This window comes from Spea bombifrons, chromosome 1, assembly GCF_027358695.1.
Source record: "Spea bombifrons isolate aSpeBom1 chromosome 1, aSpeBom1.2.pri, whole genome shotgun sequence".
Classification (NCBI taxonomy): Eukaryota; Metazoa; Chordata; class Amphibia; order Anura; family Pelobatidae; genus Spea; species Spea bombifrons.
The window spans coordinates 84,160,685-84,180,210 of record NC_071087.1 but is presented as its reverse complement, the minus strand read 5'-3'; the positions used below and the strand labels follow the sequence as shown (position 1 = coordinate 84,180,210).

General features: G+C 41.2%; 2 protein-coding genes across 3 annotated transcripts in view; both read left to right on the top strand.

Annotated features, from left to right (window-relative positions):
* The first annotated feature begins 315 nt into the window (after positions 1-315).
* On the top strand, positions 316-4,969 carry NDUFA13 (NADH:ubiquinone oxidoreductase subunit A13). The gene is made up of 5 exons (XM_053456328.1): positions 316-469; positions 845-923; positions 2,297-2,368; positions 3,730-3,799; positions 4,786-4,969. The coding sequence occupies exons 1-5, from the start codon at positions 376-378 to the stop codon at positions 4,903-4,905; spliced, it is 435 nt and encodes a 144-aa protein (XP_053312303.1). The 5' UTR covers positions 316-375; the 3' UTR covers positions 4,906-4,969.
* A 3,710-nt stretch (positions 4,970-8,679) lies between these two features.
* Positions 8,680-19,526, top strand: part of YJEFN3 (YjeF N-terminal domain containing 3) — a 35,075-nt gene continuing 24,228 nt past the window's right edge. The window contains exon 1 of one of the 2 annotated variants that reach the window (XM_053465773.1): positions 8,680-8,770. In XM_053465773.1, the coding sequence (XP_053321748.1) occupies positions 8,715-8,770 (56 nt within the window). In that variant the 5' untranslated portion in view covers positions 8,680-8,714. The remainder of the gene's footprint in view (positions 8,771-19,526) is intronic. The other variant, XM_053465772.1, reaches the window with a different exon arrangement.

Genomic DNA, 19,526 nt, shown 5'->3' with positions numbered 1-19,526 from the left:
TTTTCTATTTCTTACATCCGTCTGTCCGTCTTTCCCTCACTGATGGCGCTCTTATCTTGGAGCTCAGCGAGGCTTTCTGGCTCTGCGTGTATTACAGAATTCTACTGCTGCTCGAAATAGATACAACGCGCCTCAGCGTGTCTAACTCACATACACAAGTTTTCCCCAGACATGTCTTAACAAACCCCGCCCCTAAAGCAAGCGCATTCTTTATTGGCCATTTCACCAGTGGGGCGGTACGAGAGTACGGCCGTTCATGCCACACTAAAGATGGAGTTGGATATCCGACGGGTACCCGTCGTGTCTGTAGTGACGTAATCTTGCGGAGACCGGTTCTCTGGTTAGAGAGAGTAGGAGACTGACGGGAGGGGGAAGATGGCGGCGTCCAAGGTGAAGCAGGACATGCCTCCTCCGGGAGGTTATGGACCCATAGATTATAAGAGAAATCTCCCCCGCCGTGGTTTGAGCGGTAAGTGGGAGGGCAGTCGCAAGAAGTGACAGGAGAAGGTGGCTTCCGTGAGGCTGCCTTAGACTTCCAGCATTTGTCTTTGTTTTGTTTTATATAATGTCGTTTTTGGGTGAAACGTATGCTCTGAGTCGGGTTGTGGAGGCAGACCCACGTAAATGGAAGCTGTCACAGAGTGAGGTTACTCACTGGCCCCATGAATGAAAGCTTGTCACTGAGAAAGAAATGGCTTGAGGGGCTCACTGGCAATATCTGTTATCCTACACAAAAATAAAAAGGCGAAATGCTATCCAGTTAAAGGACTGTGTGTAACGGGTAGCCTTCAGTTGTAATGCTATTTTAGAAACGTGCGCAGTCTAACTTTTCTTTCCCCTCCAGGTTACTCCATGTTTGCTGTTGGCATTGGCACCTTGCTCTTTGGTTATTGGAGCATATTCCGTTGGAACAGAGAAAGAAGGTGTGTATTAGATAGTTGGACCACGCTTTAAAATCGCAAGGCATGCTTGCCTCTTGCTTGTGATTTACTTATCAAAGTGATGACTGCTGGTACTGAATTAAAATATTCTATTAACTTCTGGTAGAGGGTTTATTGTGGAAAATATTCAACGGTTAGGTTGACCAAGTTCCGTCTGCTATAAAAATCCAAAGTCTGGTGCACAACAGGCAGCATACGTGACTCTGATCTGTTTTGGCATGCTAGACGCCATCATCAAGGTGATTAGGGCAGCTAGTACGCCAAAACTGGTAGGACTCCTGGATTTATGTTCCCTGTGCTTCTTTTGTCGAAAGCCACATGTACCAGACCTATTGTTTCATACTGCATTGGAGATTAAAACGGTTGTGAATATCTTGAAGCTTGAGTTACTGTTATTTGAACCATTACTCCAGTGCACCATACCTGCTTTCAGCTCCGTGGATTGCTGACATTAGACATAGACACTATACTGTGAGCGTTTGATACACCGCTACATCCAAAAGCGGCAAGGTTTGTGAATATACATTCCCTGTGGCATTTGAGTTGGTGCAAATAGAATAAGTGCTTCCTTTATTGTTACAGATAAACATTTGCTAGAGATACTAAGTGTCCGATCTAGCTCCCAGATTAGCTTGGTTCTGATGTTTTTTGACTCCTCCCAGTAGCAACTATTGTACTTATTCATGTTTATACCGAGTCAAATTAAAACAATGTGAATTACCATATATTGTAATATGCTCTGAGGTTAACACATTATGAGTCAATCTGACACTTCTTTCTAGTACAGAATTTGTCCAAAGCTTTACAACCGCCACTAAAAGGCAATAGCCAAAAATTGGCCTCCCTGATGGGTAAGGTGTTGATTGCTTTCGGCATCCTTTGCTCCATTTGCCAGAGGATTTGTATGATAACATCAGGACAGTAAGATGGTTGGATAATGCTGGCACTGCCACAGGCAGCCACAAGTCTCCAGCTGCCAACATTTTCCAAAACAATTATACTGATTGACAAACAAAAAGCACAAGCTGTAAGTAGTTTTGGTAAATTTATTTACTTATGCTAAAAGTTGCAACACGTCTCTCAAGCTTTAGAGTGATTCCGATTTGACATAGTTGAAGATGAATGAAGACTTTGTAACAAGCCTAATAAAAGTTAGCAAGAGTGGAAAAGTATATAATGTATTCTGTTTCTGAGTCTTCTCAAGTGGACTTCTCAAGCCATTCCTTGCTAATGCTGTATTACCTTAACATTGCCTCTTAATCGAAGTATGTACACTTTAGTAATTTTATATCGTTATCAGTCGTTGTTATGAATGAGCTCATTCATTTACTCAACACTTTGACTTTATCTTCTAGGCGGCTGCTAATTGAAGATCTAGAAACCCGTGTAGCTATTTTACCCCTCCTTCAGGCTGAATCAGACAGACGGTAAGAGGTTTATATTAAGTCGTCATTAACCTGTGATGTACCTGGCGTAGCGCAGTCAGTCTTTTGGCAAGAAGCTCTTATTGTTAATTTGTAATGCATATATTGATGGGACTGGGTTTGCCAGATCTGCCAGATAAACTCTGACACCTTTACACCCTGCATGCTGCTGTCTGGTTTTGCAAACTGCACTTATACGATTTATACATAACTACTGCTTGTCAAGGGCTTGTCTCCAGCCTGCCTTATTCATAGATTGTCAGGATTAAGGTGTCCAACCTGAAAACCACAGGAAGGGGCTGCATTTGTTTAATATATCTGTTAACAAATATATTTAGGTGTGCTCAAGAATATTCATAGATATTGAAGACCCTGCCCCAGTGTCTGGCTCTATTCCTTTTTGATTGATGGGGCATTAGCAGCTTATTTTGTGATTAACACAGACTGGTTGCAGCAGGTACAATCTTAAACTTGCTTGCTTCCCTGATCCTTGAGACAGAGGAATAAAGTATTGATCTTCCCTTTGAAGTTGCCCGCTTCAAATTAATATTAGTTATTCCATTAATAACCAGTCCTGTTTATCTGAGCTGCATGTGCACCTTTCATGTCATGACTGATACTTTTAACTACCTCATCCTCTCTACTGATCAAACATTTGGCATGTACTAAAAAAAACCAAATGGCTGTGAGCAGTACAATTTTATATAATGCATGTAGGAGTTGCTTGACATGTTGCCAGAGGACTACATAAAACGAATACATAAAACGTATTGTACTTTTTCTTCCAGTAAGATGCTACAGCTCCTATGTAATGATTGTAATTGTTAGCAAAGCACCCAAGTGGCAATCAAAGCATTGAATTACATTAATAGAATTGTGTTATAGAACAAAAAGTTCTGATTATGCCAGTTGTGAGGAGCCAGAATATATTAAGATGATTAATTATGCAAAGGGAGTCTATTCTGGTAAATGTAATACATATTTGTGTCTGGCTGCCCCCGTTGAGTTCTTAAAATAAAATCTATTGAATAGTTTTGAATTTTTTTTCGTATTTCCATTCAATGCAGATGCACATTAGCAGTGTGTTTGGTAATCCGGCCTAAGAGTGATGGGTAGATAAAGCACCATGTAGGTTTTTTTTTTTTTTAATTAAGTTAGGGTAGAACATGTTTAAAACGGTGCAGTGGCTTTAAGGGCGTTCTTTTCTTTTTGTCGTACTGCATCATAAGATTAATATAGACCATAAGTCCAATAAATGTATTCTCTCCACTTATGCATTGGGGAGCAATTTCTAAAATGTTGGTATGGCACGTAACGCAAATGTCAATTAAGGCTGAAACACTGACCAGTGTTTTCTCGATTAGAATGTTACGACAGTTGAGACAAAACCTGGAGGAAGAGGCCGTTATTATGAAAGACGTACCAGGGTGGAAGGTAAGGATCTGGTTTAAAAGTAAAATAGTAATGTACTTGATGATCATTTGTATCTCTGTTACTTTGTTTCAAGATTCGCATTTATTTAAAATATCATGAACAGTGCACAGGATGCTTTTCTGAACACTAAATGCTTTATAGCAGATCTGTAATCTTATCAGATTATTTATTTCAGTATTGGGCACTTGTAAAGGAATAGTCGTGTTAATTATTTTATGCACATTGGAGTGCGGTCATGCTTTTTACTGCATGCACACTGAAACGTGCATTCTTTATGTATTAGAAATTCTGTCATTTAAATCATCACCTAGCTGCCTCTACTGAAAACAGGAAGCATTCTTATTTAAACCTGCACACACTTTAGTAGCAATCCCACTGAAGCAGTAGCCAATAACATGTTAGCATACATACAAATGCGCTGGTGCTTGATTTTAATCGGAGCTCAGCTCCTATTGATTAGAACAAGAATTTTACTGAGCATGGAAAAAAATAATGAGCCATCTTGTGTTCAGTAGAGGTTTTTGAGAAAAAGAGACTAGTTTAACAATTCCAGTAAGTACAGAATGCTGCCCCAACACACTTAGGCTCCGGTGCATTTAACCATATGTGAAATGGACTCCAATGTGCATTTAATATGAACATTGGCTGAAGTGTTCTTTTAAAATAGTCCATAAAAAGCATCTCGTTCACCCACACTACCATCGTGGAGCTGCATCAACCACGGAGATGAAACAATCAATCTGCCTGTGGACCCAAAAGCAGCACTCGGAGCCAGGCGATCATAAAATTATGATTTTTTAAATAGCTTTGTCTACTGTAGTGCAACATAAAAAGCTTGTTAACTAATTACATGCGGTGTACATTCAAAGCAAAGTAAAAGCATTGCCACCTGACACGTCTTGGATCCCTGGCTTGGTACCTGTTGCTACATATATCGCTTCCCTTGAGCTAAATGGCTTACTTTTGCTATGTGACTTCTTTGGCAGGTTGGAGAGTCCACTTTCAACACTGATCGCTGGGTGACCCCGACTCTGAATGAGCTATACAACCTGCAGCCAAGGGAAGAACTTGTCAGAAAGAGATTTGGTTTGCAGTGGTACGTCTGACCCATGGCATCTACTCCAAAAGTCTGTATTAGCATCCGGAAAATAAAATTCTACATCTCTCTGAGCCTGTACATTTTGTACTTGGGATTTGGCAATGTGTGCTAATGAGTGCTTTTGTTGGCTTTGGTCTTCTGTCATTGGGTTCTAGGTCTAAATTAAAAATCAGGATGTGGTTAACAGATCATGGAGTGAAACTAAAGTGCAAGTACCACAAAAATATTTTTCTTTAGCATAACATACTGTGCCATATAAAGTACTGTATGTTAGCATTGACCAAAAGTTTGCTTTTATTTTATTTTGCACCGATAAACTTCACAAACTACCGTACTTCAAATCCAATAAAAACACTTGAATTAGTTCTGAGTGTCTAGCTAGATGATTGACACCAAGCTATTATTATTTACCACAGGTAGTATGAAAAGGATTTTTCTAATCAGAAAATAGTAAGTAATTGCAGTGATAGTAAAACAAAACACAAACTATAGATATTTTATCTGCCCCTGAACGTAACTAAATGTGGTATTAGAGGCATCCTTCCTCCTGTTGCTGAATACCTAAGATAATTTGCAAAAATAATTCTAGGATAGAAATGCTTACTTTTTGTGTGATATGGCGGGCAATGTTAGACTTTCACATAGATTAAACTTTTTTACTGATTAAAGCTCCAGAGGAAAGAACAAAATTATACACCACCTGAGGGTTATTTACGAAACTTGCTATAAAGTGTACCAAATTATGTGTGCCCTAAGGGAAACAGCACCTTTTAAGAAACATTTAAGTAATGGAAAAAGCTACGCAGGGAAAAAGCACTGCGAATGGTTCGGAATGGTAGAATTGTTTTAAAAGTGCTTTTTATTACTTTTAAGTACATTTACAATTGTAATAATGATATGGTACTGTGTGTGTGTGTGTATATATATATTACACACACACACTATATATAAGTGCACATATCATGCCTAACTGACATTACTTCATATAAAAGAGCCCACAGATTTGTTCTGTGCCATTGGATATGTTTAATAATTGATAAAACTGATATCAGAAGTGTGGGCATGAAGTTCTAAATATTTTATTTGTAACATTGTGCATTGTATATAGAATATTCTTCTATATTACTGTGATATGGTCGGTATTCTCTTTGGGATACATTCAGCTGTGCTGGTTTTCAGACTGGTCAGGTTAGTAAACATTTTGGAGACAGGTTTGTGGAAATCAGTTGCTACTGATGAGGGTAAACGAGCACCAGATATGCACACAAATTTGGGTGGAAGTCTCAGCTGGTGTTTTTTTTATTATTATTATTAGAATGTCATGTGTTTCTAGAGTGTTGCACAATCCTTTACTTAGGGACATATACATATGGCAATTACTGAAGGTCATCTGGTAGTTCTCTTCAGAGACTACCCAGATTGATTCTTGTCACTCCCAGTGCAAGGATAACGTCAACGCTACATCAAAGACATTTCAGACAATTGTATGCTTCCAACTTTGTGGCATCAGTTTGGGGAAACACCCTTTCTTGATACAGCGTGACTGTGCCCCATTGCACAAAGCAAGGTTCATAAATACATAGTTTGGAGGAATTTGAGTGGCCTGCAAGGAGCATTGAAGTCTTCTTGTCCAACATGAGTGCCTGGTCTCAAAATGCTTTTGGCCGAATGGGCATAAATGCCAACGTACGCCCTCCAAAATCTGATGGGAAGCCTTCACGGAAGAGTGTAGGCTGTTATAGCTGGAATTATGGAACGGAATGTGCAACAAGCCTATAAAGGCATGATGGTCCAGTGTTCACATAAATTTGTTCATATAGCATACTTCCACTTAGAGGCATAAGGTGAATTCTGAAGCATCACACATACCATGTATAGCACAGTAAACATGGAACTGAGACCCAAGAGCCACCCCACTGCCAGCCTGAGCTTAGGTGACCTAGTACATATTATTTTTAATAGAAGACAACTACTGTAAGCTGTTGGTGGTCATATACACCAATCAACCATAACATTATGGCCACCTGCCTAATATTGTGTAGGTCCCTTTTGCCACCCTTTGGCATGTACTCCACTAGACCTCTGAAGGTGTGCCGTGGTATCTGGCACCAAGAAGCTAGCAGCAAATCCTTTTAAGGGCCTCCATGGATCGGACTTGTTTGTCCAGCACCTCCCACAGATGCTCGATTGGATTGAGGTCTGGGGAATTTAGAGGCATCACCTTGAAGTGTGTTCTTCAAAACACTCCTGAACCAGTTTTGTTTTGTGGCAGGGAGCATTATCCTGCTGAAAGAGGCCAATGCCATCTGGGAATACTGTGTCCATGAAAGGGTGTTCGTGGTCTGCAGCAATGCTTAGGTAGGTGGTACGTGTGAAAGTAACATCTGCGTGACCGCTAGGAGCCAAGGTTTCCCAGCAGAACATTGCCCAAAGCATCACACTGCCTTTGCCGGCTTGCCGGCCATGTGTTCTCCAGGTAAGAGACGCAACCGGCCATCAAACATGATTCATTAGACCAGGCCACCTTCTTCCATTGCTTCATGGTCCAGTTCTTATGCTCACGTGTTCACTGCTCTTGGCAGTAGACAGGGGTCAGCATGGGCATCCTGACTGGTCTGCGGCAAACTGCGATGCACTGTGTCTTCTGATGGCTTTCTGTCAGAAGCAGCATTAACTTTTTCAGCAATTTGAGCTATAGTAGCTCGTCTATTGGATTTCGCCACACAGGCCAGCCTTTGCCCCCAAAGTGCATCAATAAGCCTTGGCTTCTCCTGACCCTGTCACTAATTCACTGCTTTTCCTTCTGTGTGCCACTGTTGATAGGAACTGACCACTGCAGACTGGGAACACCCCACAAGAGCTGCAGTTTTGGAAATCCTGAGACCCAGTCATCTAGCCATTGCAATTTGCCCCTTGTCAAAGTCACTCAGATCATTACACTTGCCCATTTTTCCTGCTTCTAACACATTAACTTTGACGACTAAATGTTCACTTGCTGCCTAATATATCCCACCCACTGACAGCTGCCGCGATAACAAGATTATCAGTAAGCTCATTTGAGCAAAGCCCTCCTCACCTGTTATTTCTGTAAATCAAATTGTTATGTTACATACGACTTGTTATGTCCGGTCTACCCACTGTACAGCGCTACGGAATTTTATGGCATTTATATAAAACAATAAATAATTATTCCCTTCACCTGTCAGTGATCATAATGTTGTGGCTGATTGGTGTATTTCTACTGAATGTAGTCTCTATTTCTATTATAAAATGAACATCAGGTTCCAAAGTGCCTAGATCACCTTCGATTTAGTGGCTGTCGTACAGAAGCATTACTTTGCCAGAGTTGGTTCTAAAATACTGTTTGGAATCTACATGACATTCCTATTAACTCTCTGAATGCCAGTGGTGTGCATCTCAAAAGGCTTACAAGAACAAGGCAAAGTGAAGCTAGAGAGGGCAGAAATAACAGTAGAAAAGGGGGGCTCAGGAATGGTAAACAGATAAGGACTAACTCAAACATTACATTGTACATAATCCTTAATACGTTTAAAGTCCAGAGACTTGTATCAAATGGGTATGCTGAATAGGGAAACACTCATCAGCCATTGTATTCTGTAATTCAGTTGAGGGGTTAAATGCACATGAGCAGCTAGCACCTGTGTGTGGCATCCAATCCGGTGGAATTTAGACCCCACTGCTGGCTGCTGACTGGCTAATTCTTGCCTCTGTATATCTATACCCAGCCGCACACAGACATTCAGCTGTGAGCAGCCAGATCCCGAGACACACTGAGATAGCCACAATCCAGGGAAAATGAGCAACTCCGGATTTGAAAACAAAGATACAGAAGAAGCTTTACGGTACATCAGGTAAAACTGTCATTTCCCGTCGTCTTGTTATTTCAGAGGGCCGACTGTAGATGATGTTGAAAGCAGGTTTTGGATTTTCCATAGACAGTTCCCTCCCAATAATATCGACACGCTATTACGATGGCAAGAATCACTGAACCTTACTGTGTAGTTTTGCTGATCTCCCCTAACAAAGAGGAAATGAAAAGCCTGCCTTTTCACTGACACTGGAAAAGACCAAAATTGAAAAAGTTAGAATATTAGCCACATATTAGCCTCTATATCTTTCTATATAATATAATTAATGCATTGTCGTTAACGGTCAGTTCTGCGATCGTTCAACCAAAGATGAGAGGATCTTTTAATATCGAAATCTTTTTTTAGCTGGCCTTGTAAGTTGCCGTGGGTTGGGGTTTCAGTGATCTTTGACATAAGTGGCCGTACCGTGGCTTTAATTGAATGCATACTATATATGTCAAAAATACAGTTCAATGTACATTTTAGAAAAGCATAGCCGTTAAGTGTTTGATGTAGTATAATGTTCACATTTTGAGAAATATTTTAAGAAATTTATTCTGACGGTTGTCCATTGGATGGAAATTTTGTACAACCTATTCTAGTAGGAAACACAAACCAAGGATACGCAAATGCCGATTTCCCAACTGTTCTACTCTACAGATCTAAAATTAAAAAGGTTCATACTAAAGGCCTTGATGATGCCCAGAAGGAAACTTAAAGGACAGGCCTAATGTCTCATGAAGCTTCGCCAAACAAGAGTGCATATTAAGGTACTTTATGAGTAGTTTAATATGCATTCTTCAAAATGTTGAAAAAAGGGGGGAAAGAATTGCTTACCTTTAGGAGAAGCTGCAGCTCTGGAGTTGCAGAAGAACACCTCCGTGGTCCGTGTCACGCTATTGAAGTGCTCCCAGTGAAACCAACAATAGCGCTATCAGCCCATGTGCATGATGGAATCCCCAATAACCCAATAACCCTCACCACCCAGAGCCAAATGGTGGTAAGTATATCCGGCAGGAAACGTGTATGACCAAACGCTGCACTGCAACTAGCCTGTGAGACAGGGAAAGTGATAAATACGTATGGGAAACTTTTGTAGAATCCCCTCCGTATATTTGTAATGGGGACCTCAGCGTTATCATATGTATTAAAGTGCATATTATTGCTGGAGTGTCCCTTTAAAATGAGAGTGCCAATTTTTGGCTTTGCCTTGGAAAATGGACACTCGTTCAACAAAGTCTATTGCACAGGAAGGGAATGGTGGGCAAAATGAGTGAAGGCTACCCTTCTGGCATTTCTGCCAAGCTGGATATCCATCCCTACAGCAGTTACCATGCCAGTTTTCCATCTACTTTACTGTGTTGGGTCTGTGTGGCAGTACTATGTTTTTACGCCTCTGATTTATTTCTCTGTAGCCAATTCATAAACCTGAAAAAAAAAAACCAAAAACATTTAGACGTAATTTAAGGACATTTTACGTTACCGAGAGGGTGGTAGATAAATGGAACATCCTCCCAGCACAGGTGGTAGAGGTAATTTAAACATGCATGGGATGGCATAACAGTTTATTGAATCTAAGAGGAGTCCAAGAACTGATTAAGGTGTGAATCCTTACATCAAGAAAACATGTGCTGAATGGTTCTCATCTGCTGTCAAAGTCTATGTTTCTATAATCTGATTTCCTGCAGTCTCAATAGAAGCTCTCAGTTTTGTTTTGTAAAATAAAGCAGAAAAATTGAGACTTCACTTATTACAAATAGAGAATCTGTTTTACTTGTAGGTAAGTCCTGTACAGTGCTGAGACAAGTAATGCATTGCTTAAAGTGTGGATTTTCTAACCTAATCAGTGTTCATGATGTGGGGTTTTTTCTCTAAATTATACATTAAGATATTACGACATTATGTATGCTTTGACATGGGTTAAGTTGGCCCTACATAATGTATAATTAATTCATTGAGATGAAGTTTTCCTTTGCTAACAAAAAATGCTGTAAATAAGTGTAGGGAATAAATCTATAAATACTATGCAGAATTCTGAATTTATATAAATACGGTAGATGCCCCAACCTTTTAAAATCTATGTGTGCTTCCACAATCAACATTTGTATGCTTTGTAGCCTTTATTGGCATCTGCATGGGTGAGGGGGCACTTGACTTAAGTTTTGACCATGGACAAGACAGGGCCATTTTGAACAGTGCATTTCCCTATCCCACACAGCAAGTATGGTACTGGACAACCTGCGCAATGGCAGAGAACAGGGCCGGATTAAGAGCGTCATGGGCCTGGTGCTAAGGATTTTGGTGGGCCTTTTTATGGAAATAAATAAAATAGGCAGAACAGACAGAATCTTAACTCCTCGGCTCTTCAAGGGGCAGCTGCCCCTTTTGCCCTGCGTTAAAGACGGCCCTAGTGACATGGCCGGACTGAGAATGAATAGCAGCCCTGGAAATATTTGGACACCAGCCCCATGTATTGTATCGAGTGGTCAAACTCTTGTGCCCACACGCCACACCCCTTACACACGCCTATCTGAGCCGCACTATTTACCATCCAAATAGCTATAAATCATTCTTTTTAAAACTATATTAAATTGTTTCTTTACGATAACAGAATACCACATTATTATTAAAATCCCAGGAACCAAAAGGGTTAAAAGCCCAAATAAGTACCTGGGAATGGACAGAATCTTAACTCCTCACCATCCACGTGTGCTGGATAAAGATGACATCAGAGCTCGGCAGATATATGAGATAAAATCTTATGTGATGGGATTGGGAGTACATCCATACACTAAAAAAGTCATCATACACGGGACGCCTGAAACCACAATTTAGTGCCACTAATCCTTTTTCAATAAAATATGCAGATTGGAACTGAGTAAATAACACAAAACCTTTACTTTTCCTCTCACTGATTTCTGGGCCTAGAATGTTTGTCCTCTGAAATGACTACAAATTCAGGAGACGTTTTATCTCCAGAAGTTAAAATTAAATAGTTCTATTTATTCCTGCAGTAAGTAAAGTGCCAGGACACACACACACCAGGACAGGCTATGTCACACAGACACCCAAACACACACACACACACCAGGACAGGCTCTGCCACACAGACACCCAAACACACACACACCAGGACAGGCTCTGCCACACTGACACCCAAACACACACCAGGACAGGCTCTGCCACACCGACACCCAAACACACACACCAGGACAGGCTCTGCCACCCAGACACCCAAACACACACACACACCAGGACAGGCTCTGTCACACTGACACCCAAACACACACCAGGACAGGCTCTGCCACACAGACACCCAAACACACACACCAGGACAGGCTCTGCCACACCGAAACTCAGACACACACACACCATGACAGGCTCTGCCACACCGACACCCAAACACACACACCAGGACAGGCTCTGTCACACTGACACCCAAACACACACACCAGGACAGGCTCTGCCACACCGACACCCAAACACACACACACACCAGGACAGGCTCTGCCACACCGACACCCAAACACACACACACCAGGACAGGCTCTGCCACACTGACACCCAAACACACACCAGGACAGGCTCTGTCACACTGACACCCAAACACACACACCAGGACAGGTTCTGTCACACAGACACCCAAACACACACACACCAGGACAGGCTCTGTCACACCAACACCCAGACATACACACACCAGGACAGGCTCTTTCACACCGACACCCAGACACACACACCAGGACAGGCTGTGCCACACTGACACCCAAACACACACACCAGGACAGGCTCTGTCACACCGACACCCAGACACACACACCAGGACAGGCTCTGTCACACCGACACCGAGACACACACACCAGGACAGGCTCTGTCACACCGACACCCAGACACACACACACCAGGACAGGCTCTGCCACACTGACACCCAAACACACAGACCAGGAAAGGCTCTGTCACACCGACACCCAGACACACACACCCGGACAGGCTTTGCCACACCGACACCCAGACACACACAAACACACCAGGGCAGGCTCTGTCACACTGACACCCACACACAGATACACAGATACTCTCCTACCTGTTGGGACAGTTTCCATACCAAGAACAAGCATTGGTCACAGGCAGCAACGGTATTAACTAGGCAACTAGACGAGCTCAGAATGTTTGGTGGGCATGAGTCCATTCTAGAGCTCTACATCCCTAAAAGGTAAAACAATCTGTATATATACAGCCACAACAGCATATTTTTTGCATGTTGACTTATTTGAAACAAATTATACCACCCCATTGTTGAATAGTCACAGAAAACTTGTTTTATTAACACCAAATTGACAAAACAGTCAACAAGTTTATAAAATGTCACCTGAGAAAATGGCCTCTGAAGCGTACACCTTTTGTTTGCCCAACATAGAAAAATATCTAAAATTACATAAGCTTTTAACACCTAAGAGCGCTCTTCTAAACATACAATTTTTATTTGACTCCCACTGTATCTAATGTATTTTTTCACGGGGAGAATTATAGATCAAGGAAAGGGCTATTATCACTGTATACAAGGCACACGGATTTGCCTAATTAAAAAAAATTGAACTACAGAAACCTTTTGCTATGCGTGGAGCAATACCCCCTCTGCAGCTTCCTCCTTAAGTCTTGTCTATCAGGAGCTATTGACGTCAGCACATTGGCATTTCTAGTTCCATACTACTGATGTTATGTTTTGTTGCTCATAATGTATAAGTTGATGAAGCTTAGAAAGTGGCAAGGCTCGGTGCTGTTATAATATTACAGAGAATATACAGAAATGAGATTTAGTTTTTTGGACACCATATTTATCTATACTATATAAGTAAGGAGTGAATGCAGATACTGGGCAGGATAAATGTAAGCTAATTCTTTAGACCTTCACCGTATGCAATGTTCATAGTAATGCTCAATGTTCAGCAGGATGAGAGGTACCAAGGGAGGACAATTTTCCCTTGGTCTTCTCTAATTGGAAGATTCGGGACTCTACCAAAAGCCTTTTTCTTTTGTGTTTATCTTTTCAATTCCAAAAATAGCCAATCACGTGAGCTTAAAGGGGCATTAGAACACTGAATTGACTCTGTGCAGTCCTTGTTGCTCACTGAGCATATTCTCTGCCAAACTAGACTATATGGGTAGGCTTTCCTCCTGGGCTGGGAGCTGACAGTCCCCTCCTGTTGCATAAACTTAACCCAAAGCAGAAAAAATGTACTTTAGTTACGTGAGGTATCATGTGGAAGTAAGGTTGTACATTTCTGATGTGTGGTTTCCTGGACACTTACTTGGTTTTGTTTGGATGAGTGAGGCTTGTTCAGGGTGTGGCCACAGGCTATAGAGAAAGGCAAAAACAAAAAAAGAGAAAGGAGAAGTGGCAAGAGAAAATAAAGTGAGGAGAGAGAAAGCATATGATGAAAGGGGGTAGAATCAAAAAAGGGGGATAAGTCATCATGTTTCCACAGAATCTACACTGACTGGACCGTTGGTCACCTCCTCAGAGGGTGGTAGATAAATGGAAGAGTCTCCCGTCAGATAGGCATAAAGCAATCCTGAATCTAAGACAATTTCAAGGTGGGCCACATGGTTCTTTTCTAACATCAAATTGTATGTTTCCTCCTGTGCGTTATTGTGAACATCCACAGCATATCAACTCCTGCATTCCAGGACCTTGTTAAGTGCATCAATCATCTGCTTTCACTTGTCCAAAATCTATTTTGGCCTGTAGACTGGTTCAGCTTTTTCCTTAACGTAAAGAGGTAAGTCTAGGGCCTGGGACAAACCTCATAATTACAGGACGGTTCAGGGAAAACCTGGACAGGTGGCAACCCTATATTGAAGTCCTCTCTGCCAGTGTATTGCCTCGCCAATGCTCCAGGTGCAATGTAGACCTTACAAACAACTCCTACTTACTCCTTAATTGGCTTTTAATTAAACATATGCACAAAATAAATTATGTGTTGTGTAATTGGTTACTTTACTCCCTAAGTGGCCCAAAATACTAATGCCATTTAGTGAGTTTATCATTTTCATAAACGTTCTTGTAGCTGCAAATTCCTCTAGCCTAGTGGGAGACAAAATGATTTGTCCTGTTTTATACAGCACAACAGATGTTCGTATTCAGTTGTCCTTATTCCCTATGGCATCGGGTATCCCCACCTGAGACCCTCTCAAAAGCTCATTCCACTGGTTATACTATGGGGAAAAGATGTGTTGGCTGCCCCTTGACAGTTCCTCTGGAATGTAAATGACTGGCTGAGAATCAGATGGTCTCCCCTTTCTGCATTCTTCATCATTTCATGTACTATATTCACTAATTTTTCTGTGGCTCATACAATCATAGCACCACATAACATTTACCCAGTCTTCATATTTATCATGTGTCATGGGGTTTTACCCAAGGGGTGATTCCTGGCACCCATAACACCAGGGGTGCGATGACATTACTAAACCTTAAATAGTTTGTGAACACGGAAGGAAAAATAACAGGTTCTTTATTTAGCAGTTTCTTTTCCCAGCTTTCCTCTGATTGAATTTTAATTTCTTAATCACCATTAAACGGCTGTGCAGTAATTATCATTCGTGACACTAATGGAGCAATTTTCTGCTTGTGTCAAGTAGAAATGTCCCTAACGCATCTGGAACACAGGAGAGAAAGAGAGGGTGCGTGAGCGAGGGAAGAAGTGAGGGAATGCTCAGCGAAAATGGAAAGAAAATCTATTTAACCTACTCACTGAGATTTTAAACCCAGGAGAATTGATTTTCATGTAAAATATGCGGTAACCACATATATACACATATAACCACAGCTCAAATGAGGGCATAAATCTTACTTTTTTCTATCTGTCTCTGTGCTTTAAATAGAATTGCCACTCTGTGCATTTTGAACCCTTCGTTTTACCCTTTTTTGCTCCAATGCTTCCTTCATTAGACCCCACCTTATTAAAATTTTTATATATATATATATACAGTATCTCAAAAAAGTGAGTACACCCTCACATTTTTGTAAATACATTATATCTTTTCATGTGACAACACTGAAGAAATGACACTCTGCTACAATGTAAAGTAGTGAGTGTACAGTCTGTATAACAGTGTAAATAGACGTATAAGTGCTGCCAGCATTGCTGCAGAGGTTGAAGGGGTGAGGGGGTCAGCCTGTCAGTGCTCAGACCATACACCGCACACTGCATCAAATTGGTCTGCATGTCGTCCCAGAAGGAAGCCTCTTCTAAAGATGATGCACAAGAAAGCTCACAAACAGTTTGCTGAAGACAAGCAGACTAAGAACATGGATTACTGGAACCATGTCCTGTGGTCCGATGAGACCAAGATAAACGTATTTGGTTCAGATGGCGTCAAGTATGTGTGGCGGCAACCAGGTGAGGAGTACAAAGACAAGTGTGTCTTGCCTACAGTCAAGAACGGTGGTGGGAGTGTCATGGTCTGGGCCTGCATGAGTGCTGCCGGCATTGGGGAGCTACAGTTTATTGGGGGAACCATGAATGCCAACATGTACTGTGACATACTGAAACAAAGCATGATCCCCTCTCTTCGGAGACTGGGCCGCATGGCAGTATTCAAACATGATAATGACCCCAAACACACCTTCAAGACGACCACCGCCTTGCTAAAGAAGCTGAGGATAAAGGTGATGGACTGGCCAAGCATGTCCCCAGACCTAAACCCTACTGAGCCTCTGTGGGGCATCCTCAAATGGAAGGTGGGGGAATGTAAGGTCTCTAACATCCACCAGCTCCGTAATGTCGTCATGGAGGAGTGGAAGAGGACTCCAGTGGCAACCTGTGAAGCTCTGGTGAACCCTATGCCCAAGGCAGTGCTGGAAAATAATGGTGGCCACACAAAATATTGACACTTTGGGCCCAATTTGGACATTTCCACTTAGGGGTGTACTCACTTTTGTTGCCAGGGTTTAGACGTTAATGGCTGTGTGTTGAGTTATTTTGAGTTATATAGGCTGTACACTCACTACTTTACATTGTAGCAGAGTGTCATTTCTTCAGTGTTGTCACATGAAAAGATATAATGTATTTACAAAAATGTGAGGGGTGTACTCACTTTTGTGAGATACTGTGTGTATATATATATATCGGATGATCTTAAATTTGGAAACTCAGATTGGCTACAGTGAGACTAAATGATGATCCAAGGAACTAAGTTAGACAGTCCTCAATGCTTGAAGCACATGTATCTGCTAATTAGAGGCCAGTCTTGCACTCAAGGGGTTACAGCCCCTCTCATTATCACCTGGTTTTCTGTGAGCCTGGTGAATTGTGGAAATAAGTGTGTCATTGTTAATGGTCTGACCTGGTTTTCTCTCTCCCTCTTCTCACCCACTGAGGTGTGGCAGCTGTTACACAGCATGATCAGCTGTCAGTTCAGCGGTGCACATCTATCTCTTAATATGTACTTCCAATTCCTATTGTCTAGAATGTACATAATGTTATCACATGCTTAGTGAAAATGATTCTCTCTTTCTTTGGCATATGGATCTACAGTTCTATTTCCTGATCCTGTATAAATAAAATATCCTGTATAAATAAAAGTATCCATGGAAATTTAAGGTCATTCGATAAGGAAAATAAAATGATTCACAATAAATCTGAGCTTGTATTTTAGATGGGGGTGATCTATTAACTTTGATGCAGCAAGCAGTCAGAGGGGAGAACACTCAAGACTTCTGCTTGCATGGATGTTTGTGGTAATTACGTAGTTACCAAGGAAACAGAATTTATGCTACCCAACTTCACTGTAGCATCTTCACCAGTTGTAAGGGTTGTAAGGAGAGGAGCTCATGCTACCTAGGGGAGTTTAATGCATGTTAGAGAGAGAGAGAGGTTGAAGCTGCTGGACACTGAATATAGGAACATGATCAAAGAAGGAGTGATGGTTCATTTATGACTGGAGAGAATGGCTGTAGTGTACACACCGTAACAGAGATTTTGGAGAACCGTTTTAAGAATGCAGGGATTCTTCTAAACTAACTGGAGATGGTCCTGATGGACATTTTTACAATTATAGATTATGTTGCATTGTAAACAAGATGTAATCACAGCCAACTTTAATTGCACTGAGACTCATGGTACGCGTACCTGCCAAGTCATACCAGCTCTAGAGCTCCTTTCATCCCTGGTGGTACAGTGAGTTGGAAACTGATGTTTGTGCAGCCACTAGTTCAGACATCTCTATAAGCAATTCCTCCTTCATGTTGCACCTGCCTAATGCTAGTCTGTGACATATGATGTAGGCCCCGTATGTAACCCTGGGCCCACAGCAGGTGCCCCTTTTGACCCCGGTTGTGATATTTGGCAGGGTAAAGCCTGTCATACTTAAGAGTTGAATTCCTAACTGATGAGTAGTTGCACTTCACCTCTACTTATAAAGATAGATCCTTCCAACTATAGAGTGTTCCCTATAGACAAACTTCTATTAACTGCTACTTAGTAAAAACCCCCTGTTTCATTGAGAATGATAATCACAGTGTGCACCTTGAGTGGAACTCCCCTGCACTGGAATTTTTGCATGAAAATCACATCTCCTTTTTAAATAACCCCGGTACATAAGGCCCCATGGCACAAAACATGCATATTAAATGGGCTTTTCTCAATGCATAGTCTACAGAGATCCAATACCCCTTTCGCTAGCATGCAGAGCTACTGCCTCTCAGCCAGAGACGGCTGAAAAGAAGCTGCCTACCCCCTCTGAGTCCCAATCACTACGTGGAGCCTGGAAATTGAATATATAATTAATACACATCTTTCGCTCACTGTGTACAAATCTCTTCATACAGTTATTTTGGCTTCTATGCACCTGCCATATGAAAAGGATGTGATAAGCTATTTTTCACCGTATTCCTCAAACATTTCCAAGTTTAGAGTATAGAAAATTAGGTATAATTTGTCATTAAAGATTCTTACTAAATATAATCTTCAGCTAAATGACACCTAAAAAGCACCCTAGTAATATCAGTGTTATGAGCCAAAATCTGTTCACTCCCATCTGTTCACACCTTTAATTTCATTTGATTGTTAAAAAAATGACATCATAAGTCGACTACTAGGCAGTCCTGAATTCTAAAAATAAAATACAATCATTTCCATGCTAGTAAGCATAATGAAAAGATGTAAGAGAAACACCCTATTGTGGAACACATAGGGTTGAAAATTAGGCAGAATGGAGGGTAGTAAACGTGGGAATGGGGATTAGCCACTCCACTAGCCTTGTCCCTCGCCCTGTCTAAAAGCAGATAGCTATATAGATTCTACTTGGTATCCCCATCTTAAATGATTGCATAAAAGGTACATATTAATTTGAATTATATTTGTTATTGAAATCTTTGTGGATTCAATTCTAACTCCTAGATACATTTGGAGTGAGGCTTTTTCTGTTTGTTTTTGAGTTCATGGTAGTAAGCTGCCATGTTATTTTAATTTAACATTTTAGAATTGTACTGAGAGAGGGAAAGATGGCTGTCAATCCACACATGTCCAAAAACATTTTTCTGTGGTTTTAAACATAATTGTTATAAAGGAGCCTAACGATGCCACCAAGTTAGAGATGTGGTTGACATCCCATGTCCACTTTGCAAACCACATATGATATATCAGTCAATAACGATTCAACCTGATGTTGACTTGGAGATAGAAATCTCAACTAGGGGGCTATCCCCTAAAAAAATTCATCTGGCCAAGTGACTTTTGGGTAATATTCGGGAAAT

Excerpts from the sequence above, each read along its gene's own strand:
- NDUFA13 (XM_053456328.1), top strand. The coding sequence starts at position 376 with ATGGCGGCGTCCAAGGTGAAGCAGGACATGCCTCCTCCGGGAGGTTAT. Across the intron at positions 2,369-3,729 it reads CAGGCTGAATCAGACAGACG|AATGTTACGACAGTTGAGAC; the intron begins GTAAGAGGTTTA and ends TTTCTCGATTAG. Across the intron at positions 3,800-4,785 it reads AAGACGTACCAGGGTGGAAG|GTTGGAGAGTCCACTTTCAA; the intron begins GTAAGGATCTGG and ends CTTCTTTGGCAG.